General features: G+C 41.1%; 1 protein-coding gene across 1 annotated transcript in view; it reads right to left on the bottom strand.

The window, feature by feature from the left end:
• Positions 1-25,740, bottom strand: part of LOC138760631 (uncharacterized protein C2orf73-like) — an 88,408-nt gene that overhangs the window by 43,191 nt on the left and 19,477 nt on the right. The window contains exons 2-3 of the mRNA XM_069931437.1: positions 14,044-14,224; positions 13,128-13,281 (exon numbers count right to left, since the gene is read on the bottom strand). Of these exons, the coding sequence (XP_069787538.1) occupies positions 13,128-13,281; positions 14,044-14,224 (335 nt within the window). The remainder of the gene's footprint in view (positions 1-13,127; positions 13,282-14,043; positions 14,225-25,740) is intronic.

Raw genomic sequence — 25,740 nt, 5'->3', positions numbered from 1 at the left:
AATATATTTTCTTGTTGTATATCTTAAGAATTTTACTAAAATGGATCTTGGTTTTTGCTGCGGTTGTGGTTTCGGGGCTAGTGTTGTATGTGCCCTCTCTATTTCCATTTCTTGCTGTAATTCTGGTCTTCCTAGGATCCTGGGGATCCAATCTTTTATAAATTCTCTCATATTCTTGCCTTCTTCATCTTCCTTAAGGCCCACTATCTTTATATTATTTCTTCTATTATAGTTTTCCATTATATCTATCTTCTGAGCTAACAGCTCATGTGCCTCTTTAACTTTTTTATTAGATTCTTCTAATTTCTCTTTTAAGTCCTCTACTTCCATTTCTACGATTATTTCTCGTTCTTCCAAATTATCCACTCTTTTTCCTATTTCTGATATGACCATTTCTATTTTATTCATTTTTTCTTCTGCACTCTTAATTTTTCTTTTTATCTCATGAAATTATTGTAATTGCCATTCTTTCACTGATTCCATATATTCTTTAAAAAAAAATATATCCATTGTCCTGCCTTTCCCTTCTTCTTCCATTTCTCTATGTTCTTCTTTTTCTTCTTCCTCTTGTTGGCCATCTGTTGTTTCCTTGTTTTCTCTTTGCTCTCTTCTTTCTTGTTCTCGTTATTTTCTATGTTCTCTTCCTGTTGCTGTGTTGCAGCTGTCACTCTCAGCTGTGGAGATCGACTCCTCAGCTGTTCCCCCCTCCCGTCAGTGTGTTTTTTTTCATGCCCACTTTTACTCGGCTCCGCGAGCCATTTTTGTAGTCCCGAGCTCGGGACTTCCACCGACCTTAGGGAGCGGGCTTCTCTCTCTGCGGTGGGCCTCCTCGGACAGGTAAGGCCTTCACCTACTTCTTCCGACGTTCTTTCATCTTCTCTTCTTCCCGTTGTTTTCGACTTTTCTCTCTTCGCTGCCATTTTCTTCTCACCTTTACTTTTACTTTGTTTTAATTTTTATTCTTGTACCTTTGTGTTTTGTGCGTTTTTTTTCAACTTTTCCGGAGAGGGCTGGAATTCCCTGACCGGCCACTACTCCATCACGTGACTCCTCCAGGCTGGCAACCTTCATTGCTGCTGTACATATACCAAGTTTCCGGACATAGCCAAAACTCTTCTAACCATCGTACTTGCCCCCAGTTGGACATCGGAGAGTGGATATGACATCGGCTCCATTCTTCTCGTCTTTAAACACAGTGTTTGCAATTATCATCATTGCTTCATTAAAAACCTCCCCGTCTGAACATGCCTTCTTCTTCTTTATCAAAAAATGTGTAGTTCTGATTGAGGCTTCGGTTGTTTTTCGGAAGTTCTTCACCAGCCTCATGAAAAAAGACTGCTGTTTGCCCAAATCTGCCTTTAAGTCATAGGCTTTTTCTGTCCGTGCTAGGCTGCTCGGTGAGTAGTTAGCACGGTAGCTTTTGTGACACGTACTGAAGTGTCTCTCTACATTGTGCCGCTTTGCTGTTGCCACAGTCGCCCCACAAATGAGACACACACAATTTTCTTTCACAGTAGTAAAAAAGAACTCTTCCTCCCATTCAGTATAAAAATTATGTTTTCTTTCTTTTTTCTGCCATGTTTTTGGGAGTTGAAATCGCATTTAGCTTGTCATCTTCGCAGCGCCCGCTAGCTTATTCAGCAAATGCTGAGGGTTGTCATGTGCACAATACTGACCTTTGAACCAGACTAGATCAGAGTTTATGTATGTTAAATATTTATATTTTTAAAAATGTTTTTTTTAAAAATACAGGTATACAATCCTTTATCCAGAACCCTTGGGGGACAGTGTGTTCCAAATTTTGGATTTTTCCGGATTTCGGAAAGCTAGATTTAAACCCACCCAAATTGTGCTGACGTATCCTCCCACACCCCTTTCCAGTTGCACTGCTGTCTCTCCCCACTCTCTCCCCTCGCCGGCCCAACTCGCACTGCCGGTCTCCCCCCCTCGCAGCCCGACTCGCACTGCCGGTCTCCTGCCCGCCCGACTCGCACTGCCGGTCTCTCCCCCACGCTGGCCTGACTTGCGCTGCCGGTCTCCCGCCCGCCTGACTCGTGCTGCCAGTGTCTCCCCTTCGCCAGCCCAATTCGCACAGCCAGTCTCCTGTCTGCCCAACTCGCGCTGCCGATCTCCCCCTCCCTCGCCCGCCCGACTCGTGCTGCTGTCTCTCTCCCCACTTGCCAGATTTTAGAGCTTTCCGGATTTTAGATGTCAGGATAAAGGATTGTGTACCTGTATTTTCATTTTCAAATCTACATCAATGCAAGAGTGATTCAAAAAGAATAGCAACACAATTAAATAAAATTTATTTTATCACCTGAGGGCACCGTGTTGGTGACCCCTGCTATATACTCTGTCACGCCCATACAGTTCTAAAGAATCCTCTTGTATTCTGATCTACATCCCTGATGGTCACATCAAGGAAATGCCTACCTAGTTCCAAAGAGAAGAGAAAAACTGATGCAAGTAAAGTGGTTAGAACAACTACTCAAATGTGTACACTCTTAAATTGTTAATCCCAAGAGATCGTGTAATGAGGAAATGTACCATTTATCCACATTAAGATCTTCTCCAGTGGCACCCACTGTGATTGATACCATTCTTCACCTAACTTAATTCCATGTGACAAGAAATGCTAAAGGCATTTGGATATAGCAAAGGCTATAGGGCCTGGCAATTTCTACCAATAGGAAGAATGCTCTGAAACTTGCTGCTCCCATTGCCCAAGCCATTCCAGTCCATTTACAGCACTTGCATCTACCTGACAATGTGGCAATAGCTCGGGTATGTAAAGGAGAAAAAAAATATAAAAGCAGCAGACATTCTGGATCCCAGGACTGCTGTCACTAACAAGTAGATGCGCCATGCACAAACCTGGATTCAACAAGAATTTTTAATGAAACACAATGAGTCTGGAACTGCAACTTGGGTTGCCAAACAATGAGTGGGTCACTGAGACGAAGCCACAAGGTTTGGAGCTCCGCAGTCATTGAGTGTGGCCTACTGATGGACCGAGCTGCAAGATAGCATGGCGATGTGGCCTCAGCCTCAGCCTTCCAGCGGTGCCTGCTTTGATAGTCGTGGAAATGGTGTAATGTGGCGGAGATGGAGGTGGTGTCCCGATATGACTGGAGCTAGTGAAACGGTATTAGTCCCGAGAATCCCAAAGGATGTATTGGTCATGGTCCATGTCAACCTGAGACGTGAGGCCTCAAGGTGTTCAGATCATCCGAGGTTGGGAGGTCGTTGAGGCGAACTGTTGCTCTACTGCCTCGAGAAACTTGGACTTTGTTGGTAGTTTCCCTTTTGATGCTGGTAGACTTTAACATGTAAGTTCTACTGATGACGGTAAACCAGCCCTAAAATGTTGCATCCAAATGGAATTGCCACCGGGCCTATTTATGTTCACTACTTGTTCTTTGAAGTCTGGTATTTGTAGCACTGTTGTTAATTTGAAATTGCTGCGATCGGGAGGAACGGGTTAGGGTTTAAATAATTAATGTTCTAAGTTGGACAGTCGATGTTAAAAGATGGCTGTGCCAGTGTATTTTGGTTGTCTGTCATCATTTAGACAGTAACCAATTTATTCCTAATTGTATGTTCAGTGCTATGGCTCAACGTGCATTGTGTTAAATTCGCTATATAAATAAACTACTATGACTACTATAGTACAACTCCGATTATCTTAAAAGGTCAGGACCATTTTTTTTAAGAGAACTGGTCATTTTTAAAAACAGCCCATTTGCAACAGCAAATCACTTGTAACAGTATTTAAACAAAACAACAAACAACAAGGGAAGGCTTTTTAAGCATTAAAATAATGTTTAATTTTCACCAAAAAAAATGCTGGCCACGCTGATCACTGACACCTCCCCACTGAGGCCCTGCTCATGCTGGGAACCTGAGGGTCTCGCTCCTGCCTGGGAGCTTGAGGTCCCGGCTGCTGCCAGGAGCCTGAGGTCCACCACTGCCGCTAAGAGCCTGGGTTCCCTCTGCCACCAGAAGCCTGAGATCCGCTGCTGCTTCCACCAGAAACCCGAGGTTCCCACTGCTGCCGCGAGTCCGAGGTTCCCACTGCTGCCGGGAGCCCGAGGTCTGCTGCTGTCACCGCCAGGAGCTTGAGGTCTGCTGCTGCCACTATCGGGAGCACGAGGTCTGCTGCTGCTGCCGAGAACCCGAGGTTCGCTGCTGCCGCCACCAGTAAACTGAGGTCTGCTGCTACCACTGCCGGGAGACTGAAGTTCCTGCTGCCACCAGGAGCCAGAAGTTTATTGCTGCCATACTGGGAGCCCAATATCCCAATCAGTTCGGCTCCGGAAAAACTTTGGATAACTGAGGATTTTGGAGAATCCGATTTTTGACCATTGGAGTTGTACTGTACTACTACTGTTTCTATGTTGCTAATATTTCGTTGAAAATAGCTTAATCATTTTTAGTGTTGCTTCAACCACCTTCCCGGGCAGCACATTCCAGGCACTTACCACTTTCCTCATAAATCTCCTTAAACTTTCTCCCTCTCACTTTAACTAGTTCACATCCTCAGCCTCAGATGCTCCAGAGAAAACAATCTAAGTTTGTCTAACTTTTCTTATAAACTAATACTCTCCAATCCAGGCGACATCCCAGTGAACCTCTTTTGCACAGTCTCCAAACCTTCCTCTAACCTGGAAAGCAGAAATGGACACAATACTTGCATTTTATGCAGTTGCAACATGACTTCCTGACTTTTATGCTCAACATTCTGACTGATGAAGGCAAGATCCCTTTGTACATCAATGGTCTAAAGCACACATGTCAAACTCAGGCCCGCGGGCCAAATTTGGCCCATAATATAATTATATTTGGCCCGCAAGATCATATCAAATATGTATTAGAGCTGGCCCGCTGGCTGCCGCGCCAGTATAGCGCATTCACAGCTAATACTACAAATCCCAGAATGCTTTGCAAATGCATTGGCACCAGCCCGTCAGCCTGCTAATCGCCCCCACCTCCTCTCTTTACTTTCATTAGCATCTGCGACCTGTCGCCCAACTCACATGTAATAAACCCCTTACGAAAAATGGCCAAACCAAAGACAGAAAACAGGACCTTTCAAGACAGGTGGGAGGCAGACTATATGTTCATCATTTTAAAAGACAAACCTGTTTGTCATTGAAGCAAGTTGTTATTTTTTGACTTGTTGGCTTGTGAAAAAAAATACATTTAAAAGGAGCTTAAAAGCTATAGAGAAATATTATTTATTGAATATTTTATTTCTCATTTGTTAATGCTTCTTCTGGAAAGAGTTTAACCAAAACTATTATTAAACATTTATTTTAATAAGAAAAAGTTTAACATTACATATGTCAAAAGAAGAGAAAACATGCAGATGTTGTTGAAAATTTTCAATAAATATTTAGTTTGGCCCACGACTTAGTCCAAGTTTTTAATTTTGGCCCTCTGTGAATTTGAGTTTGACACCCCTGGTCTAAAGGGTCCTGCCATTTACTTGATACTTTCATCTTCCATTTGAACTCTTAAAGTATGTTTTACACTTGTCCGAATTAAACTCCATCTGCTACTTCTCCACCCGTATTTCCAACAAATTCTTATATATCCAATATATCCTTCGATAACCTTCCTCTCTATTCACATTTCTGTTAATTTTCATCTGCAATTTATTAATCAACTGAACAACATTTTTGTCCAGATCATTTGCATATAAACCACAAACAACAGAGGCCCCAGCACTGATCATTGATTTTTTTTTGCACTGACAACTTAGAAGAATTTTTATCCCTTTTGAATAGGAGGAAATTAAAAAAAGCTGAATTGATTTGGTAAAGTTTATCTTGTTTCTGGTACCAAACTATTAAAGAGCTTTGTGAGGAAATAATGTTGCATAAATAATTTTAAGACTGGAAAGAATCGTCCTGAAACAAGTGATTGTATGCTATATGGAAACAGAAATGTTTGTGTGAGCAAAATTTTCAAGTGTTTTTTACAACTTCAGTCATGGCACTAACATCAGGGGTACAGTGCTAATTTTTTTAGGTGTTGTAACTCATCAAATACGGCGACAAGGGGCCATCCCATGACCTGCCTGCAGCAGCCCATTGAGGTGCCAGAGTGGCACTCCGGTGAGTTCTGGAAGCACTGCACACCCAATTAACATGCAAAACTTTTGGCTCATTCTAGCTGTAAGAACAGTGACGAGATCAACTGTAAACAGCCAATAATCAACTTGCTTAGATTTGAAATTGAAGGAAAGGCAGCAGTTTGATGAAATCTATACAGAGAAGAATTCTATAATCTATTCACATAAAGAAAAAATTGTATGGCATGAAAAGGTAACAGAAATCAAAGAAATCGTGGAAGACTTAATGGAACAAATGACTTGTTTGGAGGCTAAGCTGGACAAAACAAAAGAAAGCTAAAGACACTGGCAGGAAAAAGTAAAAACATGGGACACAGAAAAAAAATGTTTGATGGACAAGATTGATCATATGGAAAATTTTAGCAGACATAACAATGTAAGAAGGAATGGAGGGAAAAGATGTAGTGAATTTCTTTGAAACATGGATCCCACAAATGATGGGACAAGACAAGTTAAATGCAAAGCAATAAATAGAAAGGGCCCACCGGACATTTGGACCCAGAAGAACCAGCGAACAGCAACCACAACCAGACCTGGTAAGACTTTTAGGTTACCGGGAGAGAGATGTGATCTTGGGAGCAGCATACAAATATTCAAAAAATAATTAATGGCCCATTAGTGGTGGATAATGTAAAAGTAATGTTTTTCCAGGACTTAGCCCTGCCTTTATCAAACAAAGAAAGGAACTTAATGAGGTAAAGAGACAACTGCGATCTAAAAACTTTAAATATTCAATGAGTTATCCAGCAATGTTGAGGGTGGATGTCTCAGCATGTAATCAACAAATTTTCAAGAATAAAGAAGAAGTGGAAGAATTTTTAAGGAAGTTATGAAAAGATTAAAGTCACCAGCTGAAAGGGCTGAAAAGACCATTTCAAAAAGGGACTAACTGAAAGACGCATCTTTTTATTTATATTAGTAGTACTAAATCCTCTTGTTTTCACTATTAAAAGAAAAATCATTGTGGTTAATATGGAGAGCTCTGAAAAGATAGAAAGGTGGTAAGGAAAGTAGCAAGATGGGAACTCCGATTTGGGTGGGAAAAGATGGCACTGGGAGAGGAGCAGTTTTAAAAGATGGCCCTAAAGGGAGGATTTATTGTTCTTCTTAGGAAGAATCCGTGGGCTTTATTGCGGGCTTCCGGGTACTATTGTCAATGACACTGTCAGAGCTAAGGATGTGTGTGTATTTCTTAAAGGGGAAATGTACATGTTGGAAATGTCTCTTATAAGGGAGATGTTATGACAGTATTTTAAAAATTGGTAAGATTTTATTGTTATACAGTGTTTGAAAAATGGTATGGATAAAACACTAAAGTTTATTAGTCTAAATGTTAATGGGATAAATGAAACGATGAAGGGGAAGAGGGTTTTTTTGCATATAAAAGTGGATATAATCTTTTTGCAGGAAGCACATCCTACCAAATTGGAACATGATAAATTATAAAGAGGATGGTGAGACAAATAATATCATCTTCCTTTGGTTCAAAGGAAAGAGGGGTGGTGATTCTAATTAATAAAAATACACCAGTTAATAAAAGATACTTTGATTGATCAAGCCAGAAGGTATGTAATGGCACATTGTAAAATTTATGGAGAAGCATAGTCATTTATGAATATTTATGCTCCAAATTATGATGATGAAGTCTTTCTGAAGGATATCATCTTAAAAACAGCAGAGGGAAGACAAAATATATTAGGTGGAGGAGATTTTAATTTTAATTTGGACCCAATACTAGATAAATCGGCAAGAACAATAATGAGAGTGAAAGCAGCAAAAACCACAATTTCCTATGTGAAAGATATAAATCTTATCTTTGTATAGAGGCAGTTAAATCCCAGAGAGAGAGAGACTACTCTTTTTACTCATGGGTGCATGTCTCGCATACAAGAATTGACTTACTTTTAATGTCTGCCCAGTTAAAAAGTAGAGTGATAAAAAAAGAATACCTAGCAAGGCTTCTATCAGACCACTCACTATTATTCTTTGGCTTGGCTTCGCGGACGAAGATTTATGGAGGGGAATGTCCACGTCTGCTGCAGGTTCGTTGGTGACTGACAAGTCCGATGCGGGACAGGCAGGTATGGTTGCAGCGGTTGCAAGGAAAAATTGGTTGGTTGGGGTTGGGTGTTGGGTTTTTCCTCCTCTGTCTTTTGTCAGTGAGGTGGGCTCTGCGGTCTTCTTCAAAGGAGGTTGCAGCCCGCCGAACTGTGAGGCGCCAAGATGCACGGTTGGAGGTGATATTATTAACTATAGCAATAATGGAAAAGCAAGAAAATGTATACAGATGGCATCTCAATATTACATTCCTTAAAAGAACAGACCTGCAAATTTATAAAGAGACAGATCTGCCCTCTACTAATAATAGTTTTCTGATATGGGACACGCTCAAAGCATATCTAAAGGGACAAATTATATCCTATACAAAGAATCTTAAAGAGGGAACATATGGCAAAAATAAACAGTTTGGAAAAATAAAGAATTCTCCAGATTACTGGAGAATAAAAACAATACAATAAAATATAGGACAGTAAAAGCTATTATTAAAAACTAAACAATAATACTATGAGTTAGGTGAACGGGTGCACAAGTTTTAGTTTGGAAGATTAAAACAGAGGAGTCATCAAGAATGATAAATGCTATAAAAACAGAGACAGATATCCTAGTATATAAGCATTTATTCTGGATAATGGCGGCATGGCAGTAAGTAAGGTACCGTGAAACAGTTCTTAATTGATGAACATTGGACATGTGGAGATGTAGAGCTGTGGAAATGTGTGAACTGTCAAGTAAGGTACAGACCTTTGGAACAAAGTTGAAGGACTGCGCAGCCTGGTCTGCTGTGGTGATCGGGCCTTTGTTGTGGGGACGAGGCCTCTAGACTTCGATGTTGTTTGCTGCCGAGGAGGAAACACTGAAGCGGGTTTACAGAGGTGTGCTGGAGCGATCTGCATCATGCGCTTGGTTGGTAGGATCTGGAGGTCTGTGTGTTCTGTGGTTGAAGTGTCGGGGAGCCCAGAGTGGCCATGTCAAGTGCCTGGCCTGGACATTCTGGAGGTTGTGCCATCTTGGAGAGCAGAGCCCTGCGGTAGATGGTGGGGGCGGCAAGAAGGTTGTTGGGTCTTTCTATCGCTATTATGCCAAAGCTGGCGGGCACATATGGACATATGAACTGTGTGACGGTTCTTCACTTGAAGATACTAGACTTTTAAAAATCTAAGTCTACGAAAATGTAACCTGTCTCCACTATGATTACTGTCTAGTTTTTTCATCTTTTGCTGTATTGTTTGCACTTTTTTTTATTCATGTGCTGTATTGATTGCACTGTTTTTTGTATTCACTGTGTTGGTGTGTTTCAGCCTCATGTAGTTTTTTGCTTTTGTTTTGTCTCGTGTAGGAATGATGTAGTCTTGTGTTGTCTACGTTGTTTTTGTGTAATCTTGTGATGTCTGGGTAGCATTATGGTTTGGAGGAATGTTATTTTGTTTATTACTGTGTACTGTTTTACAGTTATCAGGGTTAGTATATGGCAAGACTCTTGCTATCCCAGGTCAATTCCTCCCTTTGTCGCCAGGCCAAGCCTCTGACATCACTATTGTACTGGAAAGACTGAGAGACAAATTGGGATCACTTACACCGCCACCACCATCGTGTCACTGTCACCCACCCTCCAATTACCCCGCAGACTTAAACTCCTGCAACTATGGACCCCCTCAAACCAGCCCACTTGGACTTGTCAGAGCCGTTAAAGGTCCTCCCACCGAAGTAGATCTCACCCATGACGCACCGTGAGAACACTAGCACTGGTTCTGTGGGGAGGGGTGGTTGTGTGATGGCGCACGTAATTGTAGTGGCGAACTGGCCCCACTTCTCACACGCGGTCAGCCACGTCATGCTTCCTTCTCTTCTGGTGCAGACCGGAAGAGCGTGTACAAGCCTACGCCAGCATGGTGTAAGTTCTGGGATGCAAGGGGCGGGTTCCAGATGGCTTTAAAGACTGCAGTGTGAACATCCAAGTAAATCAGTTGTGCTAAACGAGCTCACAGCCTACTGTTTCAGATCTTTCGCTGTGCTCACACACAACGCACAACAATATCAATAAAAGCACTATTGTGTAAAAATATGTTATTGCCTATGACAATAGAATATTAAATTCTTGGTATGACAAAGGTATAAAATATATAAAGGACTGTTACACAGAAGGAACTCTTATGTCCTTTGAACAATTAAAACACAAATACAGAATGGCCAATATGACCTTCTTCTGTTTTCTCCAGCTTAGATTGTTCTTAAGAGAAAGATGGGGACCAACGTTGATCCCACCTGAAATTAGTGAAACTGAACAAACGGTTTGGATGGGAAATACACCCAAATTTATAACATAAATGTACTATGCACTCCAGAGGGAAAGTGCAAAACCAGTGTTGCAGAGATCAAGGGAAAGATGGGAGTTGGACTTGGCTGTCGTGATTTCAGAAAGAAGCTGGTCAGATTGGCATAAGGACAGTATGACATCAATTATAAATGCAAGCTATGGATTGGTTTAGTATGATTTTTTCACAAATTTTTAAAAATGTATCGTGATCACTTGGAAGTCCAACTCCCCTCTACTTATAGTACAATGGTCTGCAGAACTGAACGGCTGTATCCCTATGGAAAAAAAATCAGATAACTTAAAGAACAAATATCACACTTTTGTAAAGGTCTGGTACCTAGACCACAAAGGGGCCCAGATACAGTAATAAAAGGAAAAAAAAAGTTATTAAAGTAACTATTATCCATACAAAAACATATTTTCCCCAATTGTACTCTATATATTTATAAATCTATATATTTATAAAGCCATAGATATTTAGTGACTCTGTGGAGGAATTCTCTTTTGCTTCATTTTCTTTGGCTGTAAGGGGTTAGGATTAGTCTGCTGATAATGAATCTTTGTCTGCCTTACGGTAGACTAAAGGAAATATTGTGAAATATCGCATTTTCTGTTTTATTACATGACAATAAAATGATCTTGAAATCAGGTAGAAAGTCCCATGTTACCTTTAATATCAGAAAGCATTACTAAGTGCTGCATTTTATGTTTATGAGATTAGTTACTGGTTAAGTTGAAAGGAAGATGGTTGGGCAGAGTGCTTTATGAGGAAATATGTAATGCTGCAAATTTGTAGGTGAAAAGGGAGGAAATGACTCAAGGTCAAAGTCATAATAGAAAGCTTGAGAATAGAGGAAATAGCTAAAGCTAGTAACAAGATGGAGAAAGGTTGCATGGAGGTATTGGTTAATGGAGGCAGGAGAGAGTCCTCCAAAGGGAAAAGGATAGAGGCTTGAATGTTTGATTGGGGTCAAGTAATCAGTCCACTTTGGCTTGTGGCCATGGACTGGATGGAGTCAAGAGACAGTACTTGAGAGCACAAAATGTGTAATTGGGCTTGAAGTGACAGTTTCCCTAATATTAAGATACTGGTTGTTAGATCTAATTAAGTGTTTTACTAAAACAAAAGAACCTAGAGTTTCTACTGTGTGTTTACTCCCACACATTTATATCATTGTGCAAAGAGCTATTATACATATGTTACAATTCTTAAAGGAACACACACCCAATTATATCAGCCACATATTTTACAAAGAGCAGCAAGCACTAAGATTAAATTTAGGTTACTCCCAAGGTATGTATGCAAGATTATAGATGTTTAAGCTATGATCAGATAAGTAATTTTTATCCCAAGAAAGCACTGCTTCTACATTTAAAAAAAAATATGTGTAGAAAAGTTGTATTCCACAAGAAAGGATCTCACAGCTGTGACTACATTTCTATGCAATGACAGTAACAACCATTCTCATTTCAGCTATGGGTGAACCTTTGTATTCAGTGTCCAAGAAAATGCACATTAATTTTGGATAAGGTTTCTTGTGTCTATTAACAATGGGGCTGAATTGTGAGTAAATGCCAACAGTTCACTGAGCAAGCATTAGAATTTCCCCATTTAGGTGCCGAAAGGACAGGGTTTTCTGTGCATGCATATTTGGCTCCTCCAGCAACAGAATGAGAAACTGTGGCAGAAATAATGGAAAATCCACTTGAATAACCTGTACAATATTAGACTTGGTTGAATCGGTCATCAAGTTCTACTCCATTCATTTCAATAGAAGGGAATAGCTATGACAGATAAACTGCGTTTTTACATTGTTTTTAATCATTTAATTTCATTTATATGTTTTTCATTTATCTTAAGCATTTTGGTTTATTTGCATATGGTAATTTATAAAATAATTAAATTGTTTGATGAATTTATAATAGCTTTAGAATATTTTAAATTATTTTTAAATGTCTAAAGTATTGAAAAACAATCCCAGTGTCTTAACATTATTGATTGCTAACTAACTCAGAGGGTTAGCCAGGTCAGCTGGCAATATTTTCTCAGTTCTATACAGGACTTGTTCTAGTTACCAATGTGATGGCTTTATATGCTCATGAACAGTTTTCCTTCATCCAGAATAAACTTATCTGATTTGTTTCAGTTGACATTTCTATTTTCAATATTAGCCAGCATGTTACCTTTCGAACTGATTGGCGATTAAATGGAACTTATTTTAGATGAACATTGGCTTGGCTTTCCAGTGCAATTGTAGACCCAATAGGAATTTTGTTCAGACTGACAAATTTCATCACATGCAGAATTGCTACAAGAGCAGACAGAGGAAACATCCCATTAGGTTGGCTGGATTCAAATCCAGACCTGAGAGATGAAAGGGAATTGTTCTAATTGATTGCACCTATCCCAATTTTTATTATCACTTCAGATCTCACTGTACAGAATGTATTGCAGGTCACCATTTTTAAGCTAATTTTAAAGAGTTGGACTCTTTTTGAATGTTTTCCATGCAATTAGTTCTTAATATTAGCAAAGATATTTAATTTATGTCAGTTTATCCAGAAAACAATAAAATGAATAAGTAATATATTTGTTCATCTAAAAAACCTGCTTACCGATGCCTGAACAAGGACATTTGTTTGGATTACATCCATGTCTTGTTTGTGGATTTGGCTTGGAGACTAAATTCTGGAAATCACGTCTTTGGGTGCTTTCCAAGCTGTAACTTTGGACACTCTGCATCAAGATGGGTGTTTCATGCGCCATCCACTGAAATTTCAACAATATCAAATCATTGCATGGTAATCAATTTTTAAAAACTTCTTCCTTACAGAGCATCTAGAATTTGATAAAATCATTCCTGTTTACTCCATTCAATTTTCTTCCATTCCATCTGCTGATTTGCTTCTACAGGAATGCAAGAATGCCTGGAAATTAGATGGGAAAAATTATATTATTCCCTATATGTTCTTTCAAATGGAATTAGTGAAATTTTGATCCATAATTGTACCAGATTTTGATCCATGATTGCACCAGAAAATATACCTTTCAGTGATTCTGCTTTTTTCCTCTCACCTGTTCTTCAATTTATTGCTGTTTCATTTAGCTTCAGGATTAGGAAAAGTGCAACAGGAAACAATTAATTGGAACATATTAATTAAAATATTCACAACCCTTTGAAAAAGAAAAACAGTCCTGAAGTTCATTTAGATTTATTTTTAATTCATTTTTATCATGTTCTTTGAACTGATTTTCCAACTACTGTTTGATTGTCCAATCGGAATTTATCCAATCTATATCTGTAGCCTTAAAATTAGGTGGCTTTAATTTAATTTATTAATTTAATAAATTTAGTTTAGCTTAGCCTGTTGGGGTGTGGCTGCTGTGTGTGTGCTACAGCTACTTGAGCCAAGGATGAGAGCTGAACTGAGCGTCGTGGGGACCAAAGGTGGACAAGCTTCCCGAAAAGGACATGACAGGCCCCAATCCTAGGCTTGAAAACAAATATAAACATATGAACACAAAATTTACCTGATTTGAGATTGTAGCTTCCGTTTCCATGTATGTGAAAGGCTCGTTTATAAATCTCGAATTTGTTCTGATACATCTTGCGTAATGTGGCTGAGGTTTATGACGATTTGGTGATCTTGTACATTCAGAGAGGCATTTAGTGCTATCCTGGATTCTGCTGAAAATTCCTGAAGGGTTAGGACTGAAACCATAGAGACCAATTATTTAATTAATTATTCAGACTTGATGAACAGCAACATGAAGCTATGGATGTTGTCTATTTAGACTTTAGTAAAGCTTTTGACAAAGTTCCCCACAGGAGGTTAGGAAAAAAGGTGGAGGCATCAGGTATAAATGAGGAGGTAGTGAAATGGATTCAGCAATGATTGGATGGGAGGTGTCAGAGAGTAGTGGTAGAAAATTGTTTGTCCTATTGGAGGCCGGTGACTAGTGGAGTTCCTCAGGGATCGGTCCTGGGTCCACTATTGTTTGTTATATATATTAACGATCTGGAAGTAGGGGTGGAGAATTGGATAAGCAAGTTTGCGGATGATACACAGATTGGTGGTGTTGTGGACAATGAGGAAGATTACCGTAGATTAAAAGGTGATTTAGGAAGGCTGGAGGTGTGGGCTGAGAAATGGCTGATGGAATTTAATACAGATAAGTGTGAGGTGTTACATTTTGGAAAGGTAAATCTAAATAGGTCATATGCATTAAATGGTAGGCTATTGAGATGTGCAGAGCAACAAAGGGATTTAGGAGTTGTGGTAAATAGTACCCTCAAGGCTGATACTCAGGTAGATGGTGTGGTGAAGAAGGCATTTGGAATGTTGGCCTTCCTAAATCGGAGTATTGAATTCAAGAGTAGGGAGGTTATGATGAAATTGTACAAGGCATTGGTGAGGCCAAATTTGGAGTACTGTGTACAGTTTTGGTCACCAAATTATAGGAAAGATATAAACAAAATAGAGAGAGTGCAGAGAAGGTTCACGAAAATCTTGACAGGATTTCAAGATTTGAGTTACAGGGAAAGGTTGTGCAGACTGGGGCTTTTTTCTCTGGAGCGTAGAAGATTGAGAGGGGACTTGATAGAGGTGTTTAAGATTTTAAAAGGGACAGACAGAGTAAACGTGGATAGGCTTTTTCAATTAAGAGTGGGGGAGATTCAAACTAGAGGGCATGGTTTAAGATTGAAGGGGGAAAATTATAAGGGGAACATGAGGGGAAATTTATTTACGCAAAGGGTGGTAGGGATGTGAAATGAGCTTCCGACAGACGTGGTCGAGGCGGGATCATTAGTTACATTTAAGGAAAGACTGGATGGTTACATGGATAGGAGAGGACTGGAGGGGTATGGACTGGGTGCTGGTCAGTGGGACTAGGAGGGTGGGGATTTGTTACGGCATGGACTAGTAGGGCCGAACAGGCCTGTTCTGTGCTGTAAGTGGTTATGTGGTTATATGGTTATATGAAGTAAATAAACAAAATTATTTGTGTCTATTTTATTTCCTATGTACTTTAGAAATAAATTACCAAGATTATCAAGATGGGGTGGTCTTGGGGTGGCACGGTTGGCATAACAGTTAGCGTAACACATTTACAGCACCAGCAATTGAGACCGGGGTTCGAATCCCACGCTTAATGCCTCAACTGATGTCCTCTGGTTTGTACATTTTCCTTGTACCTGCATGAGTTTTCATCAGGGGCTCCGATTTCTTCCCACTTTTCAAAATGCACTGGGGGTGTAGGTTAACTGGGTGTAAATTGGGTGGCATAGACCCATGGGCCGAAATGGCCTATTACCGTGCTTTAAATTTAATTGATTACCTTGAAGGAAATAGTCTTCCAGCTCAAACATGATTAAGTCTATGCTATTGTTCTATGCTTCTATGGTCCTAAGTCTTTTGAGGAGGCAACTAAGAAGGTTGATAAAGGCAGCATTGTAGATATGGTTTATCTGGACTTCAGTAAGACTTTTAACAAGGCCTGCATGGTAGGCTTTTCCAGAAGGAACAAAGAATCCAAGGTGTATTCATGTGCTGAATCCAAAACTAGTTTGGTATGGGATGCTGAGGGTAATAGTGAATGGGTATTTTTTTCCCAAGAAGTCTGTACCAAATGGTGTACCACAGGGATCAATGCTGGGATGTGCTTATAATCGAACCATAGAACATTGCAGCACAGAAATAGGCCCTTCGGTCCTTCTCGTCTGGGCCAAACTATTATTCTACCTAGTCCAGTGATTCTAAATCTTTTTCTTTCCATTCACATAACACCTTAAGTTATCCCTTACTATGCAATAGGTACTCTGTGCTTAGTAAGAGCTTGCTTTCGGTAGTATGTGAATGAAAAAAAAAGGTTAAAAATCACTGGGCTAGTCCAACTGACCTGCATTCAGTCCATAGCCGCCTAAACACCTCCTATCCATGTACCTGTCCAAATTTTTCTTAAATGTTAAAATTGAGCCCACATTCACCACTTCAGCTGGCAGGTCATTGCACACTCCCACCACTCTCTGTGTGAAGAAGGTCCCCCTTATGTTTCCCCTAAAATTTCTCCCTTTCTGCCTCAACTGATGTCCTCTGGTTTGTATCTCACCTACTCTCAGTGGAAAAAGCCTACCTTCATTTACTCTGTCTATACCCCTCATAATTTTAAATGCCTCTACCAAATCTCCCTTCATTCTTCTATGCTGCAGGGATTAAAGTCCTAACCTGTGTAACCTTTCCCTTTTATCTCAGTTCCTGAAGTCCGGGAAACATCCTAGTAAATCTTCTCTGCACTCTTTTTATCTTAATGATACCTGAGCTGTAGTTAGGTGACCAAAACTGCACACAATACTCCAAATTTGGCCTCACAAGTGTCTTTTACAACTTTACCATAACATTCCAACACCTATACTCTCAATACATTGATTTATGAAGGCCAATATGTCAAAAGTTCTCTTAACAACACTATCTACCTGTGTTGCTACTTTCAGGGAATTTTGTTTCTATATTCCCAGATCACTCTGTTCTCCTGCACTCCTCTGTGCCCTACTATTTACCATGTATGTCCTTTTTTTGGTTTGTCCTTCCAAAATGCAACACCTCATATTTGTCTCCATTTGCCATTTTTCAGCCCATTTTTCCAGCTGGTCCAGATCCTTCTGCAAGTTTTGAAAGTCTTCTTCACTGTCCACTATATCTCCAATCTTTGTTTCATCTGCAAACTTGCTGATTCAATTTACCACATGATCATCTAAATCATTGATTTAAATGATAAAAAAATGGTCCATGCACCAATCCCATTAGTTACACTAGTCACAGGCCTTCAGTCTGAGAAGCAATTATCCACCACCACTCTGTGGCTGCTCCTGTATAGCTAATGTTGAATTCAGTTTACTACCTCACCATGAATATAAAGTGTCTGAACCTTCCTGACTAACCTCCCATGTGGGACCTTTCAAAGGCCTTACTAAAGTCCATGTAGACAACATCCACTGCCTTTCCTTCATCAACTTTTCTAGTAACCTCCTCAAAAAAATCTATAAATTTTGTTAAACATGACCTAACACATACAAACTCATGTTGACTATCCTAATCTGTCCCTGGCTATCCAAATACTTGTTTCTCTGATATCTTAGAACACCTTTCAATAATTTACCTACTACTTACATCAGGATTACTGGCCTATAATTTCCTGTGTTACTTTTGGCGCCTTTTTTAAACAATGGAACAACATGAGCTACCCTCCTATCCTCTGGCACCACATCCATGGCTAAGGACATTTTAAATATTTCTGCCAAAGCCCCTGCAATTTCTACACTAGCCTCCTTTAAGGTCCAAGAGAACATCTTGTCAGGCCCTGGGGAATTATTCACCCCTATTTGCTTTAAGACAGCAATCACCTCTGTCTAAGGTCCATGATCACACTTCTTGTTTTCCTTACTTCCCTGGACTTTGAACTAGATTCCTGAGTAAATATTTATGTAAAAAAATACCATTTAAGATACCCTCCTCCATCTCTTTTGGCTCCATACATAACCAAGCACTCTAATCTTCAAGGGGACTAACTTTGTCCCTTATTATCCTTTTGCTCATAATATATCTGTAGAAACACTGAAGATTTCCCTTCATATTGTTTGCCAAAGTAGCCTTGTCTTCTTTTAGCATTCCTGATTTCTTTCTTAAGTATTTTCTTGCATTTTTATATTCCTCAAATACGTTTGCTCCGTGTTGCCTATACCTGTTATAAACCTCTCTCTTTTCCTGAATCAGATCACTAATATCCCTGAAAACCAAGGTTCCTGATGCATGTAAACTTCAACTTTAACAGGAACATACAAACTCTGTACAGGTACACAATTCTTTATCCAGACATCTAAAATCTGGAACCCTCCAAAATCTGGTAAATGGGGAGAGAGGCAGCCGAGGGACTGGTGCTTGTGGGAGACAGCTGGGCGGGCGGCGCTTGGGGGAGGCGGCCAGGCAGCCGGTGCTTGGGGGAGGCGGCTGAGGGATCAGCGCTTGGGGGAGGCAGCTGGGCAGCCGGTGCTTGGGAGAGGCGGCCGAGGAACTGGCATTTGGGGGAGGCTGCCGGCACCTGGGGGAAGCAGCTAGCACTTGGGGGAGGTGGCCAAGGGACTGGCGCTTGAGATAGGTGACCAGGTGGCCGGTGCTTGGGGGAGGCGGCTGGGCGGCCGATGCTTGGGGGATGTGGCTGGCACTTGAGGAGGCGCTGAGGGACCGGCACTTGGGGGAGGCTGCCAGCAGCTGGCGCTTGGGAAAGGCGGCCGAGGGACCAGTGCTTGTGGGAGGTGGCCAGGCAGCCGGTGCTTGGGGGAGGCGGCCAGCACTTGGAGGAGGTGGCCGGCGCTTGGCGGAGGCGGCTGAGGGATCAGCGCTTGGGGGAGGCGACCAGCACTTGGAGGAGGTGGCCGAGGGACCAGTACTTGGAGAAGGCGGCCGAGGGACCGGCACTTGGGGGAGGCTGCCGGCAGCTGGCGCTTGGGGGAGGCAGCTGGTGCTTGGGGGAGGCGGCTGAGCGACAGGCGGTTGGGGGAGACGTCCGGAACACACAGTCCCCCAAAGGTTCCAGATAAAGGATCATGTACCTGTACTCTCAAGATTTCTCCTTTGAAGTTCTTCCATTTACAGAAAATAACTTATCCCAATCCACACTTTCTAGATTCTTTCTCTTTCCTCAGAATTAGCCTTTCTCCACTTTATAATCTCAACCCGAGGCCCAGACCTATCCTTCTCCATAATTAACTTTGAAACCAATGGCATTATGATCACTCGATCCAAAATATTCCCTGACACATACTTCAGTCACCAGTCCTGTCTCATTCTCCAATAAGAAATCCAATACTCTCTAGTTGGAACCTCTTTATATTAATTTAGAAAACTTCCCTGAACATAATGGATAAACTTCAAGCCATTCAGCCCTTTTATAGTATGGTAATCCCAGTTAATATGTGGAAAGTTAAAATTTCCAACTATCATATCTTTATGTTTCCTGCAGCTGTCTGCTGTCTCTCTACAGATTTGCTCCTCCAATTCTCACTAATGATTGGGCAGTCTATAATATAACCCCATGAGTATGGTCATATCTTTCCCATTTCTCAGCTCCACCCATATAGCTTCAGTAGACAAGCATCCTGGTCTGTACTGTCTGAGCACAGCTGTGATATTTTTCCTGAGAGCAATGTCACTCCTCTCCCTTCCATCCTTCCCGCTCTATCATGTCTCAACATTGAGCTGCCAGTCCTGCCCTCCTGCAACCAAATTTCACTAATGGCCACAAGGTCAGAATTTCACATGCCAATCCACTCCCTAAGATAGTCTGCCTTTCAACGTTGACCCCATCTGAAATTAGTGAAACTGAAAAAATGGTCTGGCTTGGGAATACACCCAAATTTATTACAAAAATTTACTATGCACTCCAGAATGAAAGTGCAAAACCAGGATTGCAGATGTTAACGGAAAGATGGGAGAAGGACTTGGGTGTTGTGATTCCAGAAAGAAGCTGGTCAGATTGATGACCAGCTGATCATGCTGATCAGCATGACATCAATTGTAAATACAAAATATGTTCAGCATCTTACCCACAAAAGTTACACAGATCAAAAGCCATAATTTCAGAAATGTGTTTCAGATGTGGGACTGAGACAGGAACTTTTCTACATGCCACAAGGCTGTGTGTGAAAATGAGGCCATTTTGGCAAGAAATTGCAGAAAAATTAACCACGTTAACAGGAGTACCTTCACAGATGTCCTGAAGTTATATCGACTAGGTAATTTTATGGAAGTAAGCAACAAATATCAAATCTCATTTATAAAAATAGCTCTGACAGAAATAAAAAAATGAATCGTGATCATTTGGCAGTCCCACTCCCCTCTACTCACAGCACGATGGACTGCGAAAATGAACAGCTTATACCTATGGAAAAAAAATCACATAACTTAAAGAACAAATATGACACATTTGTAAAGTTCTGGTAGCTATAGCTGGACCACATAGGGGCCTAGATATAGTAATAAAAAGGAAAAAAAGGTAAAAAAGTAACTATTATATATACAAGAATGTAGTTTCCCCAAATACTCTATATATTTAAATGGTGAACAGATCTGTATGGAGGGGATGGGGGTGGGGGAGGGAGGGAGGGACTGTTTTATATTTGTTTGTTGTGTTTGTAAGAAAAAGTTTAATATATTGTATATTTAAAATGTAACTATGTATATTTTTTGAAAAAACAAAAATAAACCCTCCCCCCCACCCCGATCAGCAGTAGCAAATCTTCCCGCAAGAATATTAGTCCTCCTCCATTTTTGATGCAAACCATCCTGTTGGAACAGGTTCCACCTTCCCTGGAAGAGAGCCCAATAATTCTGAAGACCTTCCTCCTTCACCATCTCTTTCACTGCATTATCATATTTCTAACCTCACTAGCATGTGGCACGGGTAGCAATCCTAAGAATTCAACCCTGGAGGTCCTGTCCTTCAACTTAACTCCCTGAACTGTCTTTGCAGGATCTCTTCACTTTTCCTCCTCATGTCATTGGTCCCTACATGGACCACAACACCTGGCTGCTCACCATCCCTCCTGAGAATGCTGTGAACTTGATCTGCGATATCTCAGACCCTGGCACCAGGGTCCAGGGAGGCAACATACCATCCGGGAATCTTGATCCCTTCCACAGAACCTTTTATTTCTTCCCCCTAACTATGGAATATCTTATCACTACAGCTCATCTCTTCTTCTCCCTTACCTTCTTTATCCACTGGACCTACTCCGTGCCAGAGACCTGATCATCCTGGCTTGTCCCTGGTACGTAATTTCCACACCCCCCTCCACAACAACATCCAAAATGTTTTACTTGTTAATGAGGGGGTTATTGAGGGGAATGGCCACAGGGGTGCCCTGCATTGTCTGCCTGTTCCCTTTCCCTCTCCTGACTGTCACGCAGCAAGAGGATTTTTCTTGCCTTCTCGATGTGATAGTGTCCCTGTAAATCCTCTCTATCACCCCTTCAGCCTCCCAAATGATCCAGAGCTCATCCAACTAAAGTTCCAATTCCTTAACTCAGTTTGTAAAGAGCTGTATTTCACACAGATGAAGTTGTCATGAATACTACAGGCTTCTTTGACTACCCACATCCTGCAAGAGAAGCATTCCCACTGTTTATGACAAGAGGAACAAAAATAAAACTGCTGGATCATTTTTGTTCCTCGAATAGGGTGGCCCTTACTTCCTTCAACTCATGCACTACCACCTGAGCCTCTGCTCACTGAGGTCTCTTGAGTCAAAGACTCAAAGTCCCACTCCTGCACTGAGCCACTTACACATTGGCTGCTTCACTTGTGCTTCCCCTCTTTTTATTGGCTGGAGCTAAATGGCCAATGGAGAGATCCAAAAGAACACTTATCAATCTCTGTATAATATAATATATATTAGGTATCCACACGAGGTTGATACTCAAAGGACCCCTTGCATCCTTGGTCCTTGACAACAAATCCTTGACTTGGTGAATGGTAAGTGTCAGGAACTGGGCTTTGTTCCAGGAGTGTTTAAAAGGTAAGCAGAGGGAAGCAGAGCAAGTAGTCAGCAAGTGGTGAGTGTGAGGAGTTGGGCTTTGTTTCAGGTGCATTTAAAAGGTAAAATGAGTGACAATTGGTTGGACTCTGTGCAACATATAAAAAAAGGGAACCTCAAGCGAAGTGGCAAGTGTGGAATGGCTATTGTGTGACTGGCTCAGTGTAGGACTGGGGATTACAGGCTTTGGCTCAATAGGCTTAGGTGACCAGAGGCTGAGGATGTATAACAGGTAAGGTTAGGTAAGATCTTTGCAATGTAAACCTTAATATATGCCTTGTACCTTTGTTGTAAGTGTCTTGAATGTTATGTGTAACTGTGGTTAGTTAAGTATTGTGTTAAATGTGGGGGGTGGGGAGGGAGATGAAAAGACCTTGAACTCTGCAGAAAACTCTATAAAATGGATAATTGTAAATTGGAATCAATGCTGATACTGTTAACATTGACTGATAATGTTGATAACTGTTTGAGTTTCAGTTTGGAAAATCAAATGAAACAAAGAGTAGGTAGAAGAAATGGCAAGTAGGGCAGTGGAATGCTTTGATTGAATGAAATCTGGGAGAGTATAATTGTCCCTGATGTCTACACCTGCAAGAAGTATGTCCAAATGATACTTCTTACAAACAGTGTTCAGGATATGAACCTGGAGCTGGATGAATTCTAGATCATTCCAGAGGCAGAGGGGATAATAGACTGAAGTTCTAAAGAGACAGTCACAGCCATAATGCAAGAGGCAGGTAACTGGGTGACTGTTAAGGAGAGAGAAGAGGAATAGGCTGTCACAGCACTGCACCCTTGTAGCCTTCCCCTCAACAATAAGTATAATGTTTTGGAGAGTGTTGTGGGGGGGAGGGGTGGTGAAACATCTATCAGCAGCAAGTCATAGTGATAGGCTAAGAAGGGAAGGGGGGGAGAAGAGGAAAGCTAAATTGATTGGGGATTTGATAGTTAGGTGAATAGATAGGAGGTTCTGGGAACAAGAGTGAGACTCCTGGATGGTATGTTGCCTTCCAGGTGCCAGGGTCAAGAACATCTCAGATTGAGTCCACAGCATTCTGAAGTGTGAGGGAGAGCAGCCAGTCATTGTGGTCCATATTGGTACTAATAACATAGACAGGAGTTGGAATGAAGTTCTGAAGCGGGAACATAGGGAGTTAGGAAGGAAGCTGAAAAGTAGGACCTCAAGGGTGTTAATCTCAGGATTGCTGCCTGTGCCACACACCAACAGGGGTAGGAATAGGAAGTTGTGGAAGGTAAATGCATGGCCGAAGATTTTATGACCTGTTCAAAAAGGTCAGGCTTCACCTGAACTGAAGAGGAACCAATATCCTGACAGCCAGAGCTGTTGGGAAAAACTTAAAACTAGTTTGGCAGGGGGATGGGAACCAGAATGTGAGGGGAAAGAATGGAGCAGAAGATGGAAAAGATGATGCAACATTCTGTGGTTTGACAGGCAGGGGAGAAAGCTTACATATAGTCAGTTGAAGGATTTGAAATATGTCTATTTGAATGCAGAGTATTAGGAATGATGGAGATAGAGCATGAATGAGATGTAATTTAATAGAGGTCTACAAAATTATGAGAGGCAGAGATAAGATAAAATTCCAGCACCTTTTTCCCAGGGTGAGAGTAGTAAACACCAGAGGACAACTGTACAAAATGAAGGAAAGAAAGTTTAGGGGAGGGTAAGATTTTTGCACAGAGAGCTGAGGGTGCCAGGATTGCACTGCCAGGTGTTGTGCTGGAGGCTGGAACCATAGGGTATTTAAGAGATATAGAGGGATTTGAGGTAGGCGGTTTAGGTATTTTTGGCAGGTAGGTATATGTATGGGTTGGCACAACATCATGCATTGAAGGGCCTGTACTGTGGTGTCATGTTCTATGTTAACATGTCCCCATATCTGGTTTTCTTCACCATCTTATCCAGATCTCTCCCATCCCTGAAGCCTGCACCTTACTCTCCCTCCTTTTATTGGATCTCTTTAAGGGCAAGAATCAAGGATTTTTACCTTATGTGAGAACTCCCAATTTGTTAATAAGGAACATCAAGTTGAGAACAATGTTGAAGAGCCACAGTGTGTTTCTTTGAAACATACAGTTGAAGTCCTCAATCTTCACATGACTTTGAGATCATTAAAGTAACTCACACTGTTCTTTTTATATCAAAATATGTTGCCCACAGTGTCTTGCTAGGATTTCTCCCTCAGTCAACATAATTAAACCCAATGAACTACATCATCATTACACTGCTATTTGAGGGATTCGCTGTGCACTCAAGCATTTAAAATCGACTGGAAAAATAATTCTAAAATAAATTAATGTTGTAATATCTTCATGAAGCATGGTAATCTGATAAGTAACTACATTTGTTTTTTAATTACAACTTACAGTCTTTCAATCAATGGGCTCCTAGGCACCTTGTCTGATTGAGCAACTAATTTGGCAATCATACACATTCTTCAGAAAAGCACAAATCTGAAAACATGGTGATGGATTGCCAGATTTCAGATTTATTGTCAGAATACATACATCACATACAACCCGAGATTCCTTTTTCCTGCAGGCACGGCAGAATTACCACTCATTGGTAATACAAAAAATAAACTGTACACATGTAAAACATGTAAACAAACCAAGAACTGTAAAAAGATATCAAATGTAAACAAACTGACTGTGCAATACAGAGAGATAAAATAATCAATAAAATGCGCAAGTAAAAGTCCTTAAATAAGTCTCAGATTGAGTTTGTTGTTGAGTCTGATGGTGGAGGGCTTGCAGCTGTTCCTGAACCTGGTGGTGCGAGTCTTGTGGTAGCTATACATTTTTCCTGATGGCAGCAGCAAGAACAGAGCATGGTGAGGGTCTTTGATGATAGCGGCTACTCTCCGATGGCAGCACTCCCTGTAGATGTACTCAATAGCGGGAGGGTTTTGCCTGTAATGTCCTGAGCTACGTCCACTATCTTTTGGAGGGTTTTATGCTCAGGGGTGTTGGTATTTCCATCCCAGACAGTGATGCAGCCAGTCAGCAAACTTTCCACCACACCTCTGGAGAAATTTGCCAGGATTTCTAATGTCATACCAAACCTCCACAAACTCCTGAGGAAGTAGTGGCGCTCGTGTGCTTTTTTCACGACGCTATTGGTGTGTTGGGTCGATGAAAGATCCTCTGATAGCAACTCCAAAGAACTTAAATTTGCTCACCCTTTCCACTTCTGATCCCCAACTGATCACTGGATTGTATACCTCTAGCTTTCCTTCCCTGAAGTCAACAATCAGCTCCTTAGTTTTGGTGACATTGAGTACAAGGTGGTTGTTGTACCATTCAGCCAAGTTTTCAATCTCCATCCTGAACGCTGACTCATCCCCATCCTTTATTGTAGTCAGCTGCTGCTATCAGCAGTCCTACTCCCACTGCAATCATGCTGCAGCCTCTGTACCTACAAGGGTGCACTGCACATATGCAGGTACTGCGAAGTCATTAGAGTGAAGTACTCTGAAGAATGCAGACGCCGAGTTGCAGGCACTCTCCCCCTGCCATGTTAATGTGCTTGATTTATACTTAGTAAAGTTCATTGTTTGGTTCATTGCACCTGCCGGCTCCAATAATCATTTCAGACACAATAATGAGCATGGTGT

The sequence above is a fragment of the Narcine bancroftii genome, chromosome 4 (genome assembly GCF_036971445.1).
Source record: "Narcine bancroftii isolate sNarBan1 chromosome 4, sNarBan1.hap1, whole genome shotgun sequence".
Taxonomy (NCBI): Eukaryota; Metazoa; Chordata; class Chondrichthyes; order Torpediniformes; family Narcinidae; genus Narcine; species Narcine bancroftii.
The sequence above is the reverse complement of the archived record's forward strand: the minus strand, read 5'-3'. Positions and strand labels throughout refer to the sequence as shown.